Genomic DNA, 17,291 nt, shown 5'->3' on the forward strand with positions numbered 1-17,291 from the left:
ATCCACAGAACTATGAGGACAACATCTGTGGGTATAGAAACCACTGCAGCATGCAAACTTAGAACAATGTTCAGTATTGGAGGTGGGGGGAAACCAGGCCCAGGTCTTTGCTTATCCCAGGCCACATAATTAGCCTCTTAGCTAAGCCATTACTTTTTAGCCTAACTTCTCTTGAGGATAAAATGAGAACACTAGTGTATAATGCTTGGGGTGCCTTGGGAGCAAAAATAACCAAATCCTAGAAGCAATATTAATTTTATAGCCACTCAATTGTATTGGATATCTTGGGAAATCTCCAGTGCTAACTAATAAAAGTTTTGCAATAATCCATGACTTTGGTGTTACAAGCAAGACCAATGTAATTTTATTCCCCATTTTATCAGGCCAGGGTAGAGAGAGTAAGCTGGCTGTCAGGCAAGTCTATTTTATACCACCACCACCACCCCAGTCAGTGTACATGTGAGCCAAACTAGCTCACGGAATAAAACAAAGCCTTATTTATGTAATGCAATGAGCCACTTCTCTAGACAGCAATAAAAAAAAGCACTAGACAAAAGTATTCACATTGTTTGAAATAATGGGGATCAGATAGTATAGGAAATGATTCTATTCAAGCCTAACAAATGAGAAGGATTTGCTCATGTGAAAAATGCATGAAAGAATCTGTATCATTGCCTGATCTTTCAGCTTTATTGTTAGGAAATCCTTGGAAAGTCCTATAAACTTGTCATGTCTGAAATGGTCTTAGCCAAGACACTCTGCCAACCCTCCACACTAACATCTACCCATCTGCTAAGTGTACTAGTCCAGCCCCAGAACTGTGGAAAGTACTGCCAGAATTCAGTCATGCATTCAGCAATGTAATGGTTGGACAGTATTGTAACACTCTAATCATCAAACTAACCTTCCTCCTATAATCTCTCTCGCCTGTTGTCTGTCTCCGAAGTTCCAAGGGATCATTTCAGTTGGGAGCAATTTTAAGAAAAGTTTCATTTCAGTGTCTGCCTCCTGCTCTGCCTGTGGTAGCTTTACACACTATTATCAGTTATGCATGTAAGAGAAAATCTGACTTGGTGGTTACATTTGTTTAATGCCATGACTGTGAAGGGCTACATAATATGGAACAATGTCCTAAAATTATGAACACTGTCTTACTGTGTCAGACTAGATCTATTCTTGATGCATATGTTTATGATCAAAAACTTTCTTCAGACTGGACATTTTTCATGTGTCCAGTACTGGAGTAAAGAAACAGCTGGCTGTTGCACTAGATATTGGAATCTGACCCAAAATCACAGCCCTTCAGGATAGTTTGTTCATATTATATAAAGTGATCTGAAATACAACATTCCTTGTGGTTTCTTGCAGACAGTATTGAAATCAAAAGCAAACATAGCTTCATCATCCAGGAAAGTAAAGTTGTGTGTTTTTAAAATACCGTATTTCTTGGATTCTAAGACACACTTTTTTCCCATATAAACATCTCTAAAAACAGGGTGCATCTTAGAATCGCGGGTGCGTTTATTATTTCTTAGAATCAAAGCTTTTTTTTTCTGTTGGTGGTACTGAAATTAGTGTGCGTCTTACAATCGATGGCGTCTTACAATCGAAGAAATACGGTAGTGCTTTCACATGTTATAACATTAGGCATATCCCAGATTACGGCAAAACCATAGAATGCAACATGTATGAAACATCACTGCTTAGTTGGGCTGTAGACTAGGAACTGGGCCACATGATCAGGGCCCAGGAACTGTATCTATATCCATTTCTCCAGTGTTCCAGAATTGTAGGACTCCATTCTCAAACTAACTGTGGTGCAGGAAGCTGTTGCAATTAGTGAAAACACTTGAATTCTAACTCTTGGCCTATCTGAAGCAGCATTGCCTAAGCCATCTTAGGTCAACTCTGGTTTTAAATAGACCTAAGGATTATCCCAGGCAAATGGAGGGGTCGTCCCTGCCTGCTCCTGGGATCCCCGGTGTTTCATTTGGATGCACAGGGATGATCCCGGTATATAGGCCTGGTCTAGCCATAGCCTCTTTCAGGCTTATGAGGATAAAATAAGGTATTCTATATGCTTGCCTTGAGTTCCTTGGAGTAAGGATATAATACAAATGGGAGAAGTCTATATTCAAGCTTACAAAATGTACTACTTTGGGGTGGGGGCGTTGAGAGTGACTAACAGTATATAACTAAACAGATATGAAGCAATTGCCTATTAACCACCATGCCGCTGCTTGCTAAAAATGAGAAATATGCTAGAGTCAAGAAGGAAGTTGAGTGAAACCCACTTTCCTTGGGCCTGCTAGATGCCACTAACACCTCACAATGGTATTTTGCGGGAGGCAGATGGCACTTAAGTGATTGGGCCTGTTCAGACAATCTGTGGTTAGGCTGCTAATCCTTATTCAACAAATGGTTTGGGAGCATGTTTAAACTGTGGTTATGCAGCCACCATGGTTAGGAATGATTCACATGACACGCTAAGCCATAATGTTTAGCTCAAAATGTTTCATCCCCATGACTTAGCATCTCATCTGAACAGGAGCCTGCACCAGCCATATATATTTCTCCTATTCTATGCCACCATTCACAAATCCATTTTGAAAGTTTTTAAAAATTGCTAGCATACTATAGGAACACAGAGAAGGGAATGTACTATTTCTTCGATTCTAAGACACACTTTTTTCCCCATATAAACATCTCTAAAAATGGGATGCGTCTTAGAATCGCGGGTGTGACTTAGGTTTTTTTTCCTGTTGGTGGTACTGAAATTAGTGTGCGTCTTACAATCGATGGTGTCTTACAATTGAAGAAATACAGTAGTACAAGCCATGAAGCAGCAAAGGAAATGTGTTATTTCTACCTGAGCTGATGTGCTGGGATAGGAAGAAGATGATGGTCCAGCTCCTGTTAAAGCACTCAAGTCCCACTCTCTTCAATAGCAGAACTAAACATGTGCCTGAGCTGGCTGGATTTATGATGCAAGTCTTCAAGCACTGGCAAATTCTATATAGAAGCTCTAAAACATTTTTAAAACACAGGACCTATGGATCCATCTTTTGTTCCCTAGTGCCGTTTAAGATGTCTGTTTGGTAACCAACACCTACATTTCTTCAGTCTTGTTACTGTCTAGACACTTTGAACTTACGTATTTATTAAATACAATAATCAGAACCTGAGAGACTGTTAATGTAGTGCTTTTATTCATCTCTGCCATTGCAAAACATCCGCAATACAAAAGAAGTTACATCTCAATTTAGCAAAGTGTCTTTGGCGCTGGGGGGGGGGGGGGGAGAGAAGCAATGCAATCTCAATGTGAAAAAATATGTTTCACCTGTAGTAGTCTTTCAGTAGTTTCTTTTTGATTTTTCTTCTTTATCAAGGATAGCCTGCTTTAAACTCAAAGAAGCATCTTCAAACTTGGGATTTAGCTCTAAGACCTTCTTGAAATCTTTCAAGGCTTCATCAAAAAATCCTGCACAAAAAAGGAGATGCCTTTGTCTTATTTTACATATAGAAATGGTAGAATAGTCATCTCTTTTCCTCAAAATATTTACTCCCTAATAAACACACTTATTAGGGGGTAAGTCCCATTGAATAGTGTGAGCTTTACTTTTGAGTAAACAGGCAAAGGACTGCACTGTTAATCGTTCGTGCATGCACGCAACCAAAACTGCCATTTCCATTGTTTTGTCTGGCTTGCTAACACCGCACCAAAATCAAACGATCTTGCTCTGAAAGGGATTAGAGAGTTCAGAAAGCAAAATACAAATCTGCTGTTCCGTACCTTCCATGCTTAGAGAGCTGTATGGTCTATCGCACACAGGATATTAAAAAAAAGTGAAACTTAGTAGAGCAGCTTTGCATATATACTTCTTTACGCAAAACATTTTGCAAACGGGGGGGAACCGATGTTTTACACATAGCCAGTTTGGAAAAACGGAATAGCTAACCACAGGAGACAACATCCTGAATTTCTTTTGCTGCTGTAGTGCAGTAGCTCTTTGTATACCCTCCAGAGCAAGACCAGTAAAAGTTGAATACAAGAAACATTTAATATCTGATTAAGGGAGTTCAGTTTCTTCTCAAAATAAAAGCCACAATCTAGATAACCAAGCAAAATCTCTCTGGATACCCATTAGGCTTCTAAGCTTTTCAAGTTATAACTCCTAGCAACACATCTGAAGCGTTTTTTCTAAAAATCAATGGAGTTTCCAAAACACTTTGATATGGAATGGGAAGCTAATGCTCAAAGGAGAAGTCCAGAAGAGGCAGCTAGTTATAAGAAAGCCCTTGTGTCTGCTTGAAAGAGCTTTCTAAATTATGGCTAAACACCCATTTGCTAATCATTTTATTAGTAGGAATTAATTCCTACTTTAAAATTTTGTTTTATTAATACATTAATGGAACATGCCCCTAGAGCACTATCACCCATCTCAGCTATATAGAATTCCTTCTGATCTGCTCCTTTTCCTTGTTTCAAAGAAAAAAGTGTGCACGCAAATATTCTTTCTTGGTATAGTCTAATGACTAATATAACAATCAACCAACTTCATAAGTTAACTTTGTTTGGAGCCCCTGTATCATATAGTGTTTTAGTCTAGTTTAACAGACTATAACACCATGTATCTGCAAAGACAAGCAGAATGGATGAGATAACATAGGCTGGAATCCATTACATATTTACCTCAGAGATAGTAAATCTCCCTTGTCTACATTGTACTACATACTAGTTAGGAATACTTATTTAATTCATAGGCCAGACAGGAGAAACAGTGTCATGTATATTTACATCACAGTCTTATGGGGATTTTTTTTTATTAATTTGAGGACTATCCAAATGCTGAAGTCATCTGTTTTTATGACAACATGAGGCTACAGGAAGGGACAGAAAGTAAATCAAGTTGATCAGGAGATTCAGGTAAACAGGTTTCAGTCATGGAAATTCTTCCTTAAGACATAGATAGATAGATAGATATAGATATTAATAACTGCTACAATCTCTCTTCATAAAACTTTATCATGGCACAATTAAAAGGGCAAAAACTTTGAAACAAATCATATTTTACACAAGAAAAAAGGGACAGGCATTGTGGGAAACCATCCTTCTATGCAAGTGATTGTTGCGTCCCAAGGTCAAAAACAGTGCACAAACATGCTTACTTTAAATTTTTTACCGTGTTGCATTTCTAAGTGGAATCCTCATGTAGAGTACTATGTAAAGCTAAACAGTCTTAAAGGGAATGTTAAATAATAGGGTTTTTATGCTGTACTCTGGGGAACTCTGGAGTTTGTTTTGCAACAAGGCTTCTGGAAAGACAGTGATAGGGAAATCTGAAAAAGTCCCATAGTTCCTGTCTCAGGTGAAAAGTACACAAAAACCCAGAAATCTTTAGCACTCTGCCCCCCCCTTTCCTGAATTAATAAATTGTGAAAAGCCAGACTAGAGGCGATTCAAGGCTGTCATGAACTTGTCGCCCACACACTGGCTCCTGACCCATCCAGCCAAATTGTTGCCTTTTCCTAGAATCCATATCTGAAAGCTGCATATCGCACAGATAGGAAGGCGCATCCTTTTCCAAAATACCTCAGGACCCCTGAATGGGCATTTTGAAGGTATCGAGAGCAGGCTCCGGGACTTTCCAGCTTCCGTTGGAGCGCTTATCAGAAACAAAAAGTAACATTTGTACCAGTCATTGGTGCCAAAATATTGAGCATTGTTTTATGTAGAATAGTTTTGATTATGGAAAAAGTGATGGGATTTGTAATCCATCGCGGGAGGGAGGGGGGGAAGTATGATTTCATCAGAGGAACTCTGAATGTATAAAAGTTTGCTCTGTGTGGGTGATGGTCAGAGTCTGACCTTCAGCTTGCCTGCTGTAGGCTGTCTCCTACACGTGTAGTACTGAATAATAATAATAATTATAATAATAATATCTGGACCTGCCTGGAGTTTCGTTTCCCTCCCTACCGGACCAGGGAATTTCCCTGACAACAGCTTACTCAACACTCCCAATATACCCCTACAATGCACAGTCACAGGAGAGCATTGGGGCTAACTAGGGATACTCTGAGTTCACATAAATCAACTGTGCACCCAAGAACCTGCTGCGGAACCTTAATATCCAAGGGTTCCCCAAAATGGGCTCCCTGATGGTAGAAAGTTTATAAGCCACTGTTAGAGAGTACCTGGTCTGAACATTACCAAGTGAATGAAAATGAGATACATTTAAATATAGAATAAAAACTTACTTCCATACCTAGCCTATATAATATTAATCCTCTGTTATAATATGGGACTTCAAAATCAGGCTGGGCTGCTATAGCTGATGTATAATCATCCATTGCTTCATAGAAGTCAACTCTAAAATACTTTATCTGTCCCCTGTTGTTAAGTGCTGTTGCCAGATCACGACAAGAGGTGTTGCTTGAGGAAAAAGAAGGGGGAGGAAAATCAGTGGTCAGCTTCACGGGAGTTATCTTCAATTAAAACCATTCATGTTACCTTAATATAATATGTCACAGAACATTTTTTAAGATAAATGAAGAGATAGATTATGACTGTAATCCCATTCCTTCTTATCTGGGAGTAAGTCCCAATGAACTCAATGGGCCCAACTTCTGAGTAGATATGCATAGGGTTGCACTGTTAATAAAGTACATTATTAATTTTATTTTTTAAAAAACTTCCAAGTTTTTTAAAAATGAAGTATTTTAATTCCTTGGACCCTCCAGGAGTAAAACCCAGGGAGGTTATGAATGACTAGCTTAAATAGCAACTGAACTGCCAGCCAAGTTCAGGAATTTCTTTCACAATGAGGCTGGTCAGGTGGAGATTTGAGGGATTTACCAGGAAAATGGAGTGAAGTTCAGTCAAATTGTTAACACCTGAAAATGGGACCAGAGTTGCTTCCAGACAAGGCTTTTATTGTGCAGTAGCACTGCCTCATTTATGGAATTTTATGAAGAATTCAGATGAGGGCCTCTTCAATCTGTAGTCCTCTCACCACTCTGGAGTTTTCCCAGTACTTCTTCCATCTTTCCCCCACCCCCAGAAAAAACCCATTAAGGAGGAAAAGACAAAATAGAGAATCAAAGCCTCTTGACTGTTAGTGTTAGGAGACTTCCATCTTAGTCCACTAAGCCATGAAGCTCATGATGGCCCCCGTTCAGACAACACGCTAAACCATGCTGCTTAACCACAAAATGGTTAACGGAATGCATGCATTCCGTTAACCATTTTGTGGTTAAGCAGCATGGTTTAGCGTGTTGTCTGAATGGGACCCGGGTGACTTTGCGTCAGTCACTTTCTCTCAGCCTAGCCTACCTCGCAGGATTGTTGAGGATAAAAGGGAGAGGAGTAGGGCCATGTAGGCCACTTTGGGTTCCTTACAAGAGAAAAGGCAGAATATAAACCTAATAACAAATTTAAAACATATCTATAGAAGTTGAGCAGGTCTCCATGCCTGAGAAAGCTTCACTTTCTGAATATCACGCTTTGGTGAATGGCATGGGGAAAAAACCCTACATAGACACATGTTTTCTTGCCAGATACGGCACTGGAACTATAGTAACAACTAAATTGTGTGATGGTTTAGACCCTTTTATTTTTACGTAAAATATACAATTTGGTATCACTGATTTTTAAAGTAAAAATCCCACTCCTATAATTGTAAGAACTTGAGAGAGGAAATCATGGTGTCATTCCATCTTTAACAAAATTGTTGCAAGGGTTCCCTCTTGCATTTCATTGCTATTGAACTCCACGCTTGCATGTTTCCCCTTTACGCTCCTGTGCAAATCCCTGACAACCAAGTATTGCACTTGAGACATCTAGCATTTACTGGCTTTTTGAGACAGAGGGCTCATCTACACCAAGCAGGATATTCCACTGTGAAAGCGGTATCTAAAATGCAGGAGCCACACGACTGCTTTATAGCGGTATTGAAGTGCTCTGACAACTGTTGGGGCCAATTGAGACATACTATATGATTCGGGTCCAGGTTATTTGAAAGAACGTATTCTCCCTTATGAGCCTGCCCGTGCTTCGAGATCTTCTGGAGAAGCCCTTCTTTCAGCCCCACCTTCTTCACAGGCACGCTTGGTGGGAACATGGGAGAGGGCCTTCTCGGTGGCTGCTCCGGTGCTCTGGAACTCTCTTCCCAGGGAAGCTAGGCTGGCTCCCTCCTTGATGGGCTTTCGGAAGGAGGCTAAAACTTTTTTGTTCCAGCAGGCCTTTGGAGAATAGTCTGCTCCTCCATCTATGTTAATGTCTTATAATTTTGTTATGTATTTTAAATGTTTATGGTTTTGTCCCCCCCCCCCCCGCCCCATGTATATTTTAAACTTTGTAAGGCCGCCTTGAAGCCCAGCATTGGGCAAAAGGCGGGATACAAATATAATAATAATAATAATATACAGCTTTGATGCTGCTTGGTGTGGCTCCTGCCTTTTATATATCGCTTTCATAGTGGAATATCCTGCTAGGTGTAGATGAGCCCTAAGGCTGCTCTCAGCTACCCCTCATTTCGACGGACTAGCTAAGGACGACGCCACTTGCCCCGCCCTCAGCGCCAGGCTCCCCTATATCCCATGTCATTTGGTTTGGCCCTGAGCCCTCCCCTCCGCCCCGTTCTAGGACTTCGAATCACCTCAGGCCGGAGCATGCGCACTGATCAATATAACGGCCGTAGAGCTCTTCTGCCCTCTCGAACTGTCGCTCCTGGAATTGCGCGTGCGCAACAGGCAGCAAGCCTGAGGCGACTTCGGCCGCCGAGTCTCCATCCATTTCAATGTTGTTCATGGAGAAGCGCGGTGCGGTTCCTCAGCAGGGGCCCCGATGCCGATATACACCCCCTTCGTTTCTCCGCAGATCCAGCTCCACGACAAAGCCCCCCTCCGCGAGCGCGCAACCTGCTCGCTTCAGTCGCTGGGGCGAACAGCCCTCATTTCCGCCTTCTATAGCAGATGACGTCAGTGAGAAGGTCCTATCCGTAGATCTATTTAAAATCTAGATTCTCAGACGTTCACGAACTTCCGGGTTGCTTTGAAATGTTCACTTGACACTTTCCTAGATACACAAAATCTAGATGTGACTGAATGCATGCCAGTGGTACATAAGGTATCTTTCCAGAGTTGTGGACTGGGTCTGGGAGAGAGCGTGGAGGACTATTTAACAATTCTAATTTTCTGTGAAGTGACTCATGTTTTGTGTAGTGGAAATCCAAACTAGTCATTGACATAAAGACCTGCTACACAGGTAATAACGATGCAGAGTATGTTTTGAGTATGGGCTGTCATGGAATCATGGGTTGTCATTACATGCAGATCCTGCACTACAGCTTAACTATGGGTTAAACATTTACAATCCAGAGGTCACAACCCAACAATAAACCATGGTGTTTTTTCCAGGGTTGTATGTGGTTAAGAACCCGTAGTTAAATCATAGTGCAAAGTTTGCAGGTAATGACAACCCATGCTCAACCTGTATTCTGGGTTGTTGTTACATGTGAACCAGGTGTGATTGGATTTTTGGAGCGGGAAAGGGAATATACTGTAACTTTTTAAAGCACTGTTAACAATCCCTGCATTTGGGATTTTTCTTTTCCTTTTTTTAAACAAAGTGGGTGATTCTCCCCCCCCCCCCCCAAAGCCTTGTTTGAGATCAAAAGCCCTCCCTGTCTTATTTTCCCATAAGGGAGACGGGGATCCCTGGAGGGACTTGGAAAGTAAAGATGATCCTTAAGAAAAGAGTAAATCACCAACTCCACTCCAGCAGTGTCACTACTGTGATAATAAACTTCACTCTCTGCACACACACACTTTACATTTCCAGTTTAAAAAGAAGGACTTGCAAGAGACTACTGAATAAAACTGAAAGGTTGTTGCTCACTACCCTCAGCCCCATCCCATTCCATCCCACCACACCCCAAACCCCCACAATACATGCATAGCAGTACTGGATTACTTTGCAGAGCTGCTGCAAAGCCACTCACACTCAGCCGCAACCTTGCCACCATCTCTAATAAGCGGATAACAATGGATTGTATTACTGGCAATGACAAGATATGTGTGTGTGTGTGTGTATTTTTTTTAAAAAATGAAAGAAAACCCCACATGAGATCTGTATTAGAAAGATCATGAACACCCACCTCCTTTAAAAAGTATTTCTTCTATTTACATTCTGCCTTTCTGCCATGTTGGTACTCAAAGTGACATATATGGGATTCTTCCCAGATGGTCTCAATACCCAGACTGGTTTCATTTCAGCAGAGGTGCTGCTGTAACACATAACTTCAGTCCATGTTCTGGGGCTCTAATGGTGCAATCCTAATCATGTTTAGACAAAAAAGTCAAAAGCCAGTGTGGTGTAGCGGCTAAAGTGTTGGACTGGGAGTCGGGAGATCTGGGTCTTAGTCCATACTCGGCCATGGAAACCCACTGGGTGACTTTGGGCCAATCACAGTCTCTCCACCCAACCTACCTCACAGGGTTGTTGTGAGGATAAAGTGGAGAGGAGAGGATTACGTACACCACCTTGGGTTCCTTAGAGGGGAAAAAGGCAGGATATTAATGCAATAAGAATAATAACTCCCAGCATTCCCCAGCCAGCAAGAATTGTAGGGCATTTTTTCCTGACTAAACATGCATAGGATTGCCCCCCTGGTGCTCCAATCCAGCTGGGCCGCTACACATGCAGTAGCAAGCTAACATGCACACAACCTCATCTGGATTAGGGAAAAGAACAGATCCTAGTTGTGTAGTTCCCAACAGCTGGGGCTGTGTGTGAGGAGGATGCTTTCAGAATAGCTAATATTCGGCTGGTTAGCTGTTTGGGACAGCCATGGGGAGGAGGGTCCGATTCAGTCTCCAGATCTGCAACACTCACCAAGAAGCTAATCAGAGGGGTTTCAGCTATATGCACCTGCGAAGGATCCTTTGGTACAAGATGCCAGTGTTTAGATCTCAGGTTTTTTGGGCTTACAGTCTTTTCTAAACCATGACACTTTTTTACTTTGTGTTTAGAAAGTGACATCTGCACAGTTATTTTATGCAAAGGGTAACTGGACATTTCCATCTAAGTGTAAAAGTTTCAAAAGAGAAAATATGTTTGTTGTTCAATTAATGCAACTGAAATTCTTTCTCACGAGAGTTCCCTCTCCCACACCACCCTTGTGTTTTTGGAAACTGTTCTATTCAATATATAGCTTACACAAAAATAAAGAATAAAGGCCTTGTGAAAGAGTGTGACTGTAAGTAAACAGAGAAAGACAGGGCAGGCATTCATTTTGTTTGTTTTAAGTCTTGGACATACCATATTTCTTTGATTGTAAGATGGCATCGATTGTAAGACGCACACTAATTTCAGTACCACCAATAGAAAAAAAACACCCTAAGACACACCCGCAATTCTAAGATGCACCCCATTTTTAGAGATGTTTATATGGGGAAAAAAGTGTGTCTTAGAATCGAAGAAATAGGGTAATTCATACTAAGAAAGGGTCCTACCAGGTTGAGTTTGTTTTAAAGAAAGGATTCAAGGATTCAGTTTTTATAGGCCTAGATGAGACACTAATGTTGGTTTTGTTTCTGAATTCATACCTTCCTTTAGCCATCTTAATAAAATTTCTAAACATTTCAAATCATATGCACACCAATAAAGGTCCACACATTTTCTACGATTAGGCCACTGAGCTATGGCAGAGAGAGCAGAAGTAGTAATAAATGTTTCCTGGGTCTTCTGGACACAGTGCCTTTACATCCACAACTGGTTCTCTATGTTGGGCCTTCCTGTAACAACACAGGTTGGAAGCTTCCCTTCAAACAGGAGGAAAACTACTTTTGAAAAAAAGCCTAAGTCATCAACATAATACAATTGTCTTGTTATTAATGAAAGCTATGATTGCAAAACATTATGGATTGTATTCAGTGCTGTCATTCCCCTAGCGCAAAGCTTCTACTGTTTGCGGAAACCCCAATTTATCCTTACACAAGTGTCAAATCCAATAATTTGGTTCCACTTGTGGAAGCTTTATACAAGACATTGACGAAGGCATTCCACAAATAGTTACCCAAAGGCATTCCACAAATAGTTGCACAAGATATTGCACAAGTTGTTCCACAAGCCATTACACAACTCGTTACAACTTCATCATGCTACATGTTGCCAGGTTGGTCACTGGTACATCTAGGAGTGACCATATTACGCCAGCTTTAAAATCACTCCACTGGCTGCCAATTAATTTCCAAGCGAAGTACAAAATGTTGGTTATTACTTTTAAAGCCCAACATAGTTTGGGTCCAAGTTTCTTGCGGGATCACCTTCTCCAGTACAATCTGTCCCACACACTCAGGTCCTCTGGGAAGAATTTACTTCAGCCAGCTAAAACTAGATTGACAACTGTTACCCAGAGGACCTTTTCTTCTGCTGTTCCCAGCTTGTGGAATGGCCTGCCAGGAGAGATTCGTCAACTTAAGAGTCTTCTGGAATTTAAGAAAGCCATAAAGACTGATCTCTTCCGGCACGCCTACCCAGTTGAATTTTAAGATGCCTTTTAATAATGTACTGCCTTTTAATAATGTATTAGTTTTAAATGTTAATCAATTATATGTATTTTATGGTGTTTTGTTTTTGCGTTGTACCCCGCCTCGATCCAGTGGGAGAGGTGGGTAAGAAATAATTTTGTTGTTGTTGTTGTGTAGGTGGTTGTGAAATCATTGGGATGTAAGTTATGCCATAAACTAAGTCCCACTGTTTTCAGTGGGAACTAAATGCAGCTTATTTACAATGTAATCCTATACGTGTCCACTCAGAAGGAGGTCCCACTGAGTTCAATGGGGCTTACTCTTAGGTAAGTGGGTATAGGATTGCAAGCTTAGTCTGTATCTAACCCTGTAAAAGGGATATGATCAGTTATAACATGAATTATTAAAGTTATCGTGAAATTAACATTTGGATCTAGCAAAGAATAGTGATATCAATCCAACAAGATAGAATATTAACTCAGGCCTTAGCTAGACCTAAGGTTTATCCCGGGGTCGTCCCTGCCTGCTCCCAGGATCCCCTGCGTGTCATTTACGTGAACAGGGCTGACCCCGGGACGATCCCAGGATAAACTTTAGGTCTAGCTAAGGCCTTAGTCATGGTAAACCTATTAATGCTACGAATAGCTGTGCTGTTTTAAAATAAAGTCATTGACCTGCAGAAAAAAGACTGACTCACAAGATTCTTTTGTTTGCTGCTAAGGAAACAATAATTATTCTCTGTGCTAAATTACCCCCTATACTGTTAGGACCGCCAAAGACGTCTCAGAGGGAATCTACACATAGTGCTGAAGGTGCTTGCGTGTGCCTCCAGTGCGCCGTCAAAACGATGGTGTAGACGGCGAAAGAAGAGACGGAGGAGGAGGAGGCTGGGAAACCGGCCGCGTCCTTGCCGCTGCCGCCGCCGCCCCCTCCCCGCCAGCCTCCTGCTGCTGGGCTAAGAGCCACCCAGGTCGGAGAGCCGGTTCCCCAGCCGCCTCCTCCTCCTCCGTCTCTTCCTCTGTCTCTTCTTTCGCCGTCTACACCATCGTTTTGACGGCGCACTTGAGGCGCACGCAAGTGCCTTCAGTACTACGTGTAGATTTGCTCTCAGACACACTTTGGGCTGTGCAGGAAAGCATGGTTTGTCCAAATGATTCTAAGAATCGCCCAAACACAGCTGTAAATTATTCTGAAAATAGGTTAGTCTGTGAGCCATTAAGAAAACTCATTCCTACCTCACAGCATCTCCTCAAAGGAACTTTCGTCTGACTACTACCATTTTGTCAAAAAAATAAATAAATAAACTGTTTGCTATGGCAGAGATACATTTACCCTGAGCCATGGGCCATTACACAAGTTTCCTGACCTGATTTCAAACTTCTGCTCCTTTTGCCAGAGAGCATACGCACAACAGATCTGTTCAAATGCAAATGTATACAGCCTTGGAAGTGAACAAGGCTGTAGACCACAAGGCCTCGGCCTCCCACATTGACGCTCTTTCCTGGCACCTGCACGGGAAGGAGCGCCAATGCGAAGTTCCCACCACTGCTGCAGGGCAGGCAGCTCTCTGACCTCCCTCTGGCTGCCCGTTCCTTCCCCCCCTCCCCCATTTTTTTGGTTTTTAATCTGTAGATGTGAACCTTCACATGGGGCAATTAACTCCTGCCCAGACCTTCCACCCATTCTGTGGTGCCACTGGCCCCACCCCCAACATGTGTAGGGCATTGATGTCTCCAAGGAAAGCCTAAATGTGCAGACTTGCATGCACATACGTTTCCCCATTCTGGCACTCTGATTGTGCAGGGTTCCAGAACAAGGTGAAAGACTATGTGCATAAAGGTCTACATGTGTAGGCGTTACCTGCAGACATCCACACCTAGCAGGTGGACATGAGGGGCCTAGCCAGGGCCAACTATGACGTAACACCTTGGGGACAAAGCCAGACGCATAGCCCCTAGTTATGATTCCTCTTCACCCAACGCACGTGTGAAGGGGGCTGATATGTGTGTATTGAACAAACAGCCTTGATGGTCACCTACGTTTTTGCGCCTTTTTGGCATTCCATGATAGTGAAGGTAAAGAGAGCAAATCCTGTTACAAACTCAGTAGAAAGAATGACTGCATATTTTTTTTATCTCTAAATTATTACAATGGAATAGAACAAAAAGTAGACAAATCAGAATAATGTAACTCAGAATGAGGTATTTCAGAGACTTTTAAAAACATGTAGTCTTAGTACTTTTCATAAAATTGGCAGCCCATATCTGAAGATTCTTACAGGATTCATGTTGATTCTTTTGCTGAGTTCATGAAAGAGCAATGAAAGTCCTATTTGTTAAGTCTCAACTACTGAGACTACAAAAATCTTCCATGATTTAAGGATGCAAACAGTCCTAGTTGCAGGTATTTACCTTTCCATGAAGGCGCTGGGTTTACTGCCCAGCATTTTTAACATATGACATACGGAAGTTGGGATCCAAGCCGTTACAAATATAGTAAGTTCAGTTTATTATACTTTTGATACCATATGTATTATACTTTTGATACTATTCCTTTTTTTCTTTTGCCAAATTTATTCTATGTATTTTCTGAACTGCTAGCTGTTTTCCTCTACAGAGGTACTACTTGTAAATATTGATATACACGCACACACAAAGAATTTCTACTTTTGCACTCATATTCCTATCTTTAGTTTATCCTTGCTGAAGTTCCTACATGTTCTTTTCTAACTTAAAATATTTGCTGCTCTCTGAATGTCTATCATTGCTCCTGCTACAAACATGGTTGGCACCATGCCTTAACAGTTTGGAAGTGAAATCGCCAGAGGTCTGAACTGAACTTTAACAACTGCATAGAGAAGGGAATTTCAGCAGGTGCCATTTGCATGCATGCAGCACCTGGTGAAATTCCCTCTTCATCACAACAGTTAAAACTGCAGGAGCCCTGCCCTCTTGACCAGAGAAAAGCTGGAATAAATCCTAATGGTGCGACATCAGCAGTGTGTAAAGCTGGGGTTGCACTATGAACTTGCCAAGGAAGGACTTTCCCATGACTGAGATCGGGAGAAGAGGGTAAAAATGCCTTCCTGCAATAAAGGGAAGATCTGATCCCCCACCCCACAAAGAGTACCCCTTTAAGTTCAGTGGGGCTTACTCCCAAGTAAGTGTAATGAGGGTCTTATGTCTACTCAGAAGTAAGTCCTGGCTTTCCTGAGGGCTGTGAGGAAATAGTACAGCAGACTTCCTCTCGCCTCCTTTGCACACATGCCAGGAAGGGAGGCAGGTGCTCCCTCCATTCAAACCTTTAAAGGACCCCCAGGAAATAACAGGATCTTCCACCTTGTCACCCCTCTCCTCTGGTGTAATCAGCTCATATCAATCACGCCAAGAGCCAAGAAGCACAACAGCCCCGGGAAAATAATGCAATTTATTTTCCGGAAAATAGTGTAGAGACACTCTCAGACTCAAAATCCAAATGCAAACACCTTTATTTAGATAAAATGCAGTTCAATTCAATCTATTCACATTTTCTGCATCCACTCGATAGTTACCCACGTTGGAACAACAAAGCCTGGGGGCCGGCCAGCTCATATACTCGGAAGGACGTATGCTGCGAACAGCTTCTGCTGCTTCGGTGTTACAATCTTCCTCAGGGTCCTAATGATTTTGGGGTGTCTTAAATACTCTTCTTTCTTAAATCTCTACATGAAATGGAAAAACATGCCTGTGGACTAGTATTTTGGTTGTACATTGATTGGGCTCGTCTTATTGATGTTAAGGAATATTGTCTTTCTCCAGAGTTCTTGGCCACTGCTTCACCTGCTGGTGTTTACACGACCTTTGCTTATTTGGAAGTCTCTTTGTCCATTGTTCCAAAGTTCACTGATGAACTGCATCTTATTGTTCACATTCCCTGGCCAGTTTTTTTTTTTTTTTTTTTGCATGAACACACAGAGACATCTTGTTCGTCCCAGTTCTTCAGCCTTTACTGCGTGTTTATTCTGGCAATTTTGTTTCATTCACAACTCAGAACGCTTTCACCCAATAAGGTGTGGAAGGGGGTGTGATTATATGAATTTTTGCGACAATTATAGCATCAGAGGAATGATTAGTTAGCAGCGATTAGGCCATCTGTATTGAAGCAGCTGAACTGTTCAGAGGTGGTGCGAGGTGAGGGTGGGGGGTTGGAAGAAAAGGAAGCAGATTTAGGTAGGTACAGACAGAATGTGCAAATTCAATTGTGGAAGAAAATGCACTATATATACACTTTAGAATATAAACAATATTGATATATGGGGGGTTTATACACATGCAACATAATCATTCTTTGATCAGTCACAGTTATATGCACAATAAAACCAGCATCACTAATCTGACTTGCATGATCCTTAATAATGAGGCAACTTCTCTAAAAGGCTGATGAAACAAAAAGCGTGCAAAGTTCAATCGAAAGACATGGTTTTGAACTGAAGCAAGATATGCTCCTTTCCATACTAGTATGTTTCTAATTTCTTAGAGAGATCATCTAGTGGTCAACAGTTAAGGAAAAATATCACACGGCCATCTCACCAAGCTTAATTTCAGTAGGAGGGACAAATCCCACTGAGGTCCATGGGAAAACTGGCAGGATCAGATCCCACATTTTTAGATCTGAGGGAAAGCATGAGTTTCCCCCTAAATGCAATATAATAAAAAGGTTGAGGGGAGGGGAAAGACATCATCTCATAAAAATGCATTACTTGAAGTAACTGAATTTGGTAA

At 41.6% G+C, this 17,291-nt stretch overlaps 1 protein-coding gene across 1 annotated transcript; it reads right to left on the reverse strand.

Moving 5' to 3' along the window:
* Positions 1–3,187: 3,187 nt before the first annotated feature.
* On the reverse strand, positions 3,188–8,972 carry TTC32 (tetratricopeptide repeat domain 32). Its single transcript, XM_063125845.1, has 3 exons — positions 8,658–8,972; positions 6,267–6,433; positions 3,188–3,481 (listed from the first exon to the last, which is right to left on the reverse strand). The coding sequence occupies exons 1-3, from the start codon at positions 8,807–8,809 to the stop codon at positions 3,354–3,356; spliced, it is 447 nt and encodes a 148-aa protein (XP_062981915.1). The 5' UTR covers positions 8,810–8,972; the 3' UTR covers positions 3,188–3,353.
* Between the last annotated feature and the right edge of the window lie 8,319 nt (positions 8,973–17,291).

Source organism: Elgaria multicarinata, chromosome 4 (assembly GCF_023053635.1).
Source record: "Elgaria multicarinata webbii isolate HBS135686 ecotype San Diego chromosome 4, rElgMul1.1.pri, whole genome shotgun sequence".
Taxonomy (NCBI): domain Eukaryota; kingdom Metazoa; phylum Chordata; class Lepidosauria; order Squamata; family Anguidae; genus Elgaria; species Elgaria multicarinata.

What these genes read in the sequence shown, in the direction of transcription:
- TTC32 (XM_063125845.1), bottom strand. Translation starts at nt 8,809, where the DNA reads ATGAACAACATTGAAATGGATGGAGACTCGGCGGCCGAAGTCGCCTCA. An exon ending in TGCGCATGCTCCGGCCTGAG is followed by an intron (nt 6,434 to 8,657) that starts GTGATTCGAAGT and finishes TTTTTCCTCAAG; the next exon opens with CAACACCTCTTGTCGTGATC. An exon ending in ATTAATATTATATAGGCTAG is followed by an intron (nt 3,482 to 6,266) that starts GTATGGAAGTAA and finishes TTTTTTGTGCAG; the next exon opens with GATTTTTTGATGAAGCCTTG.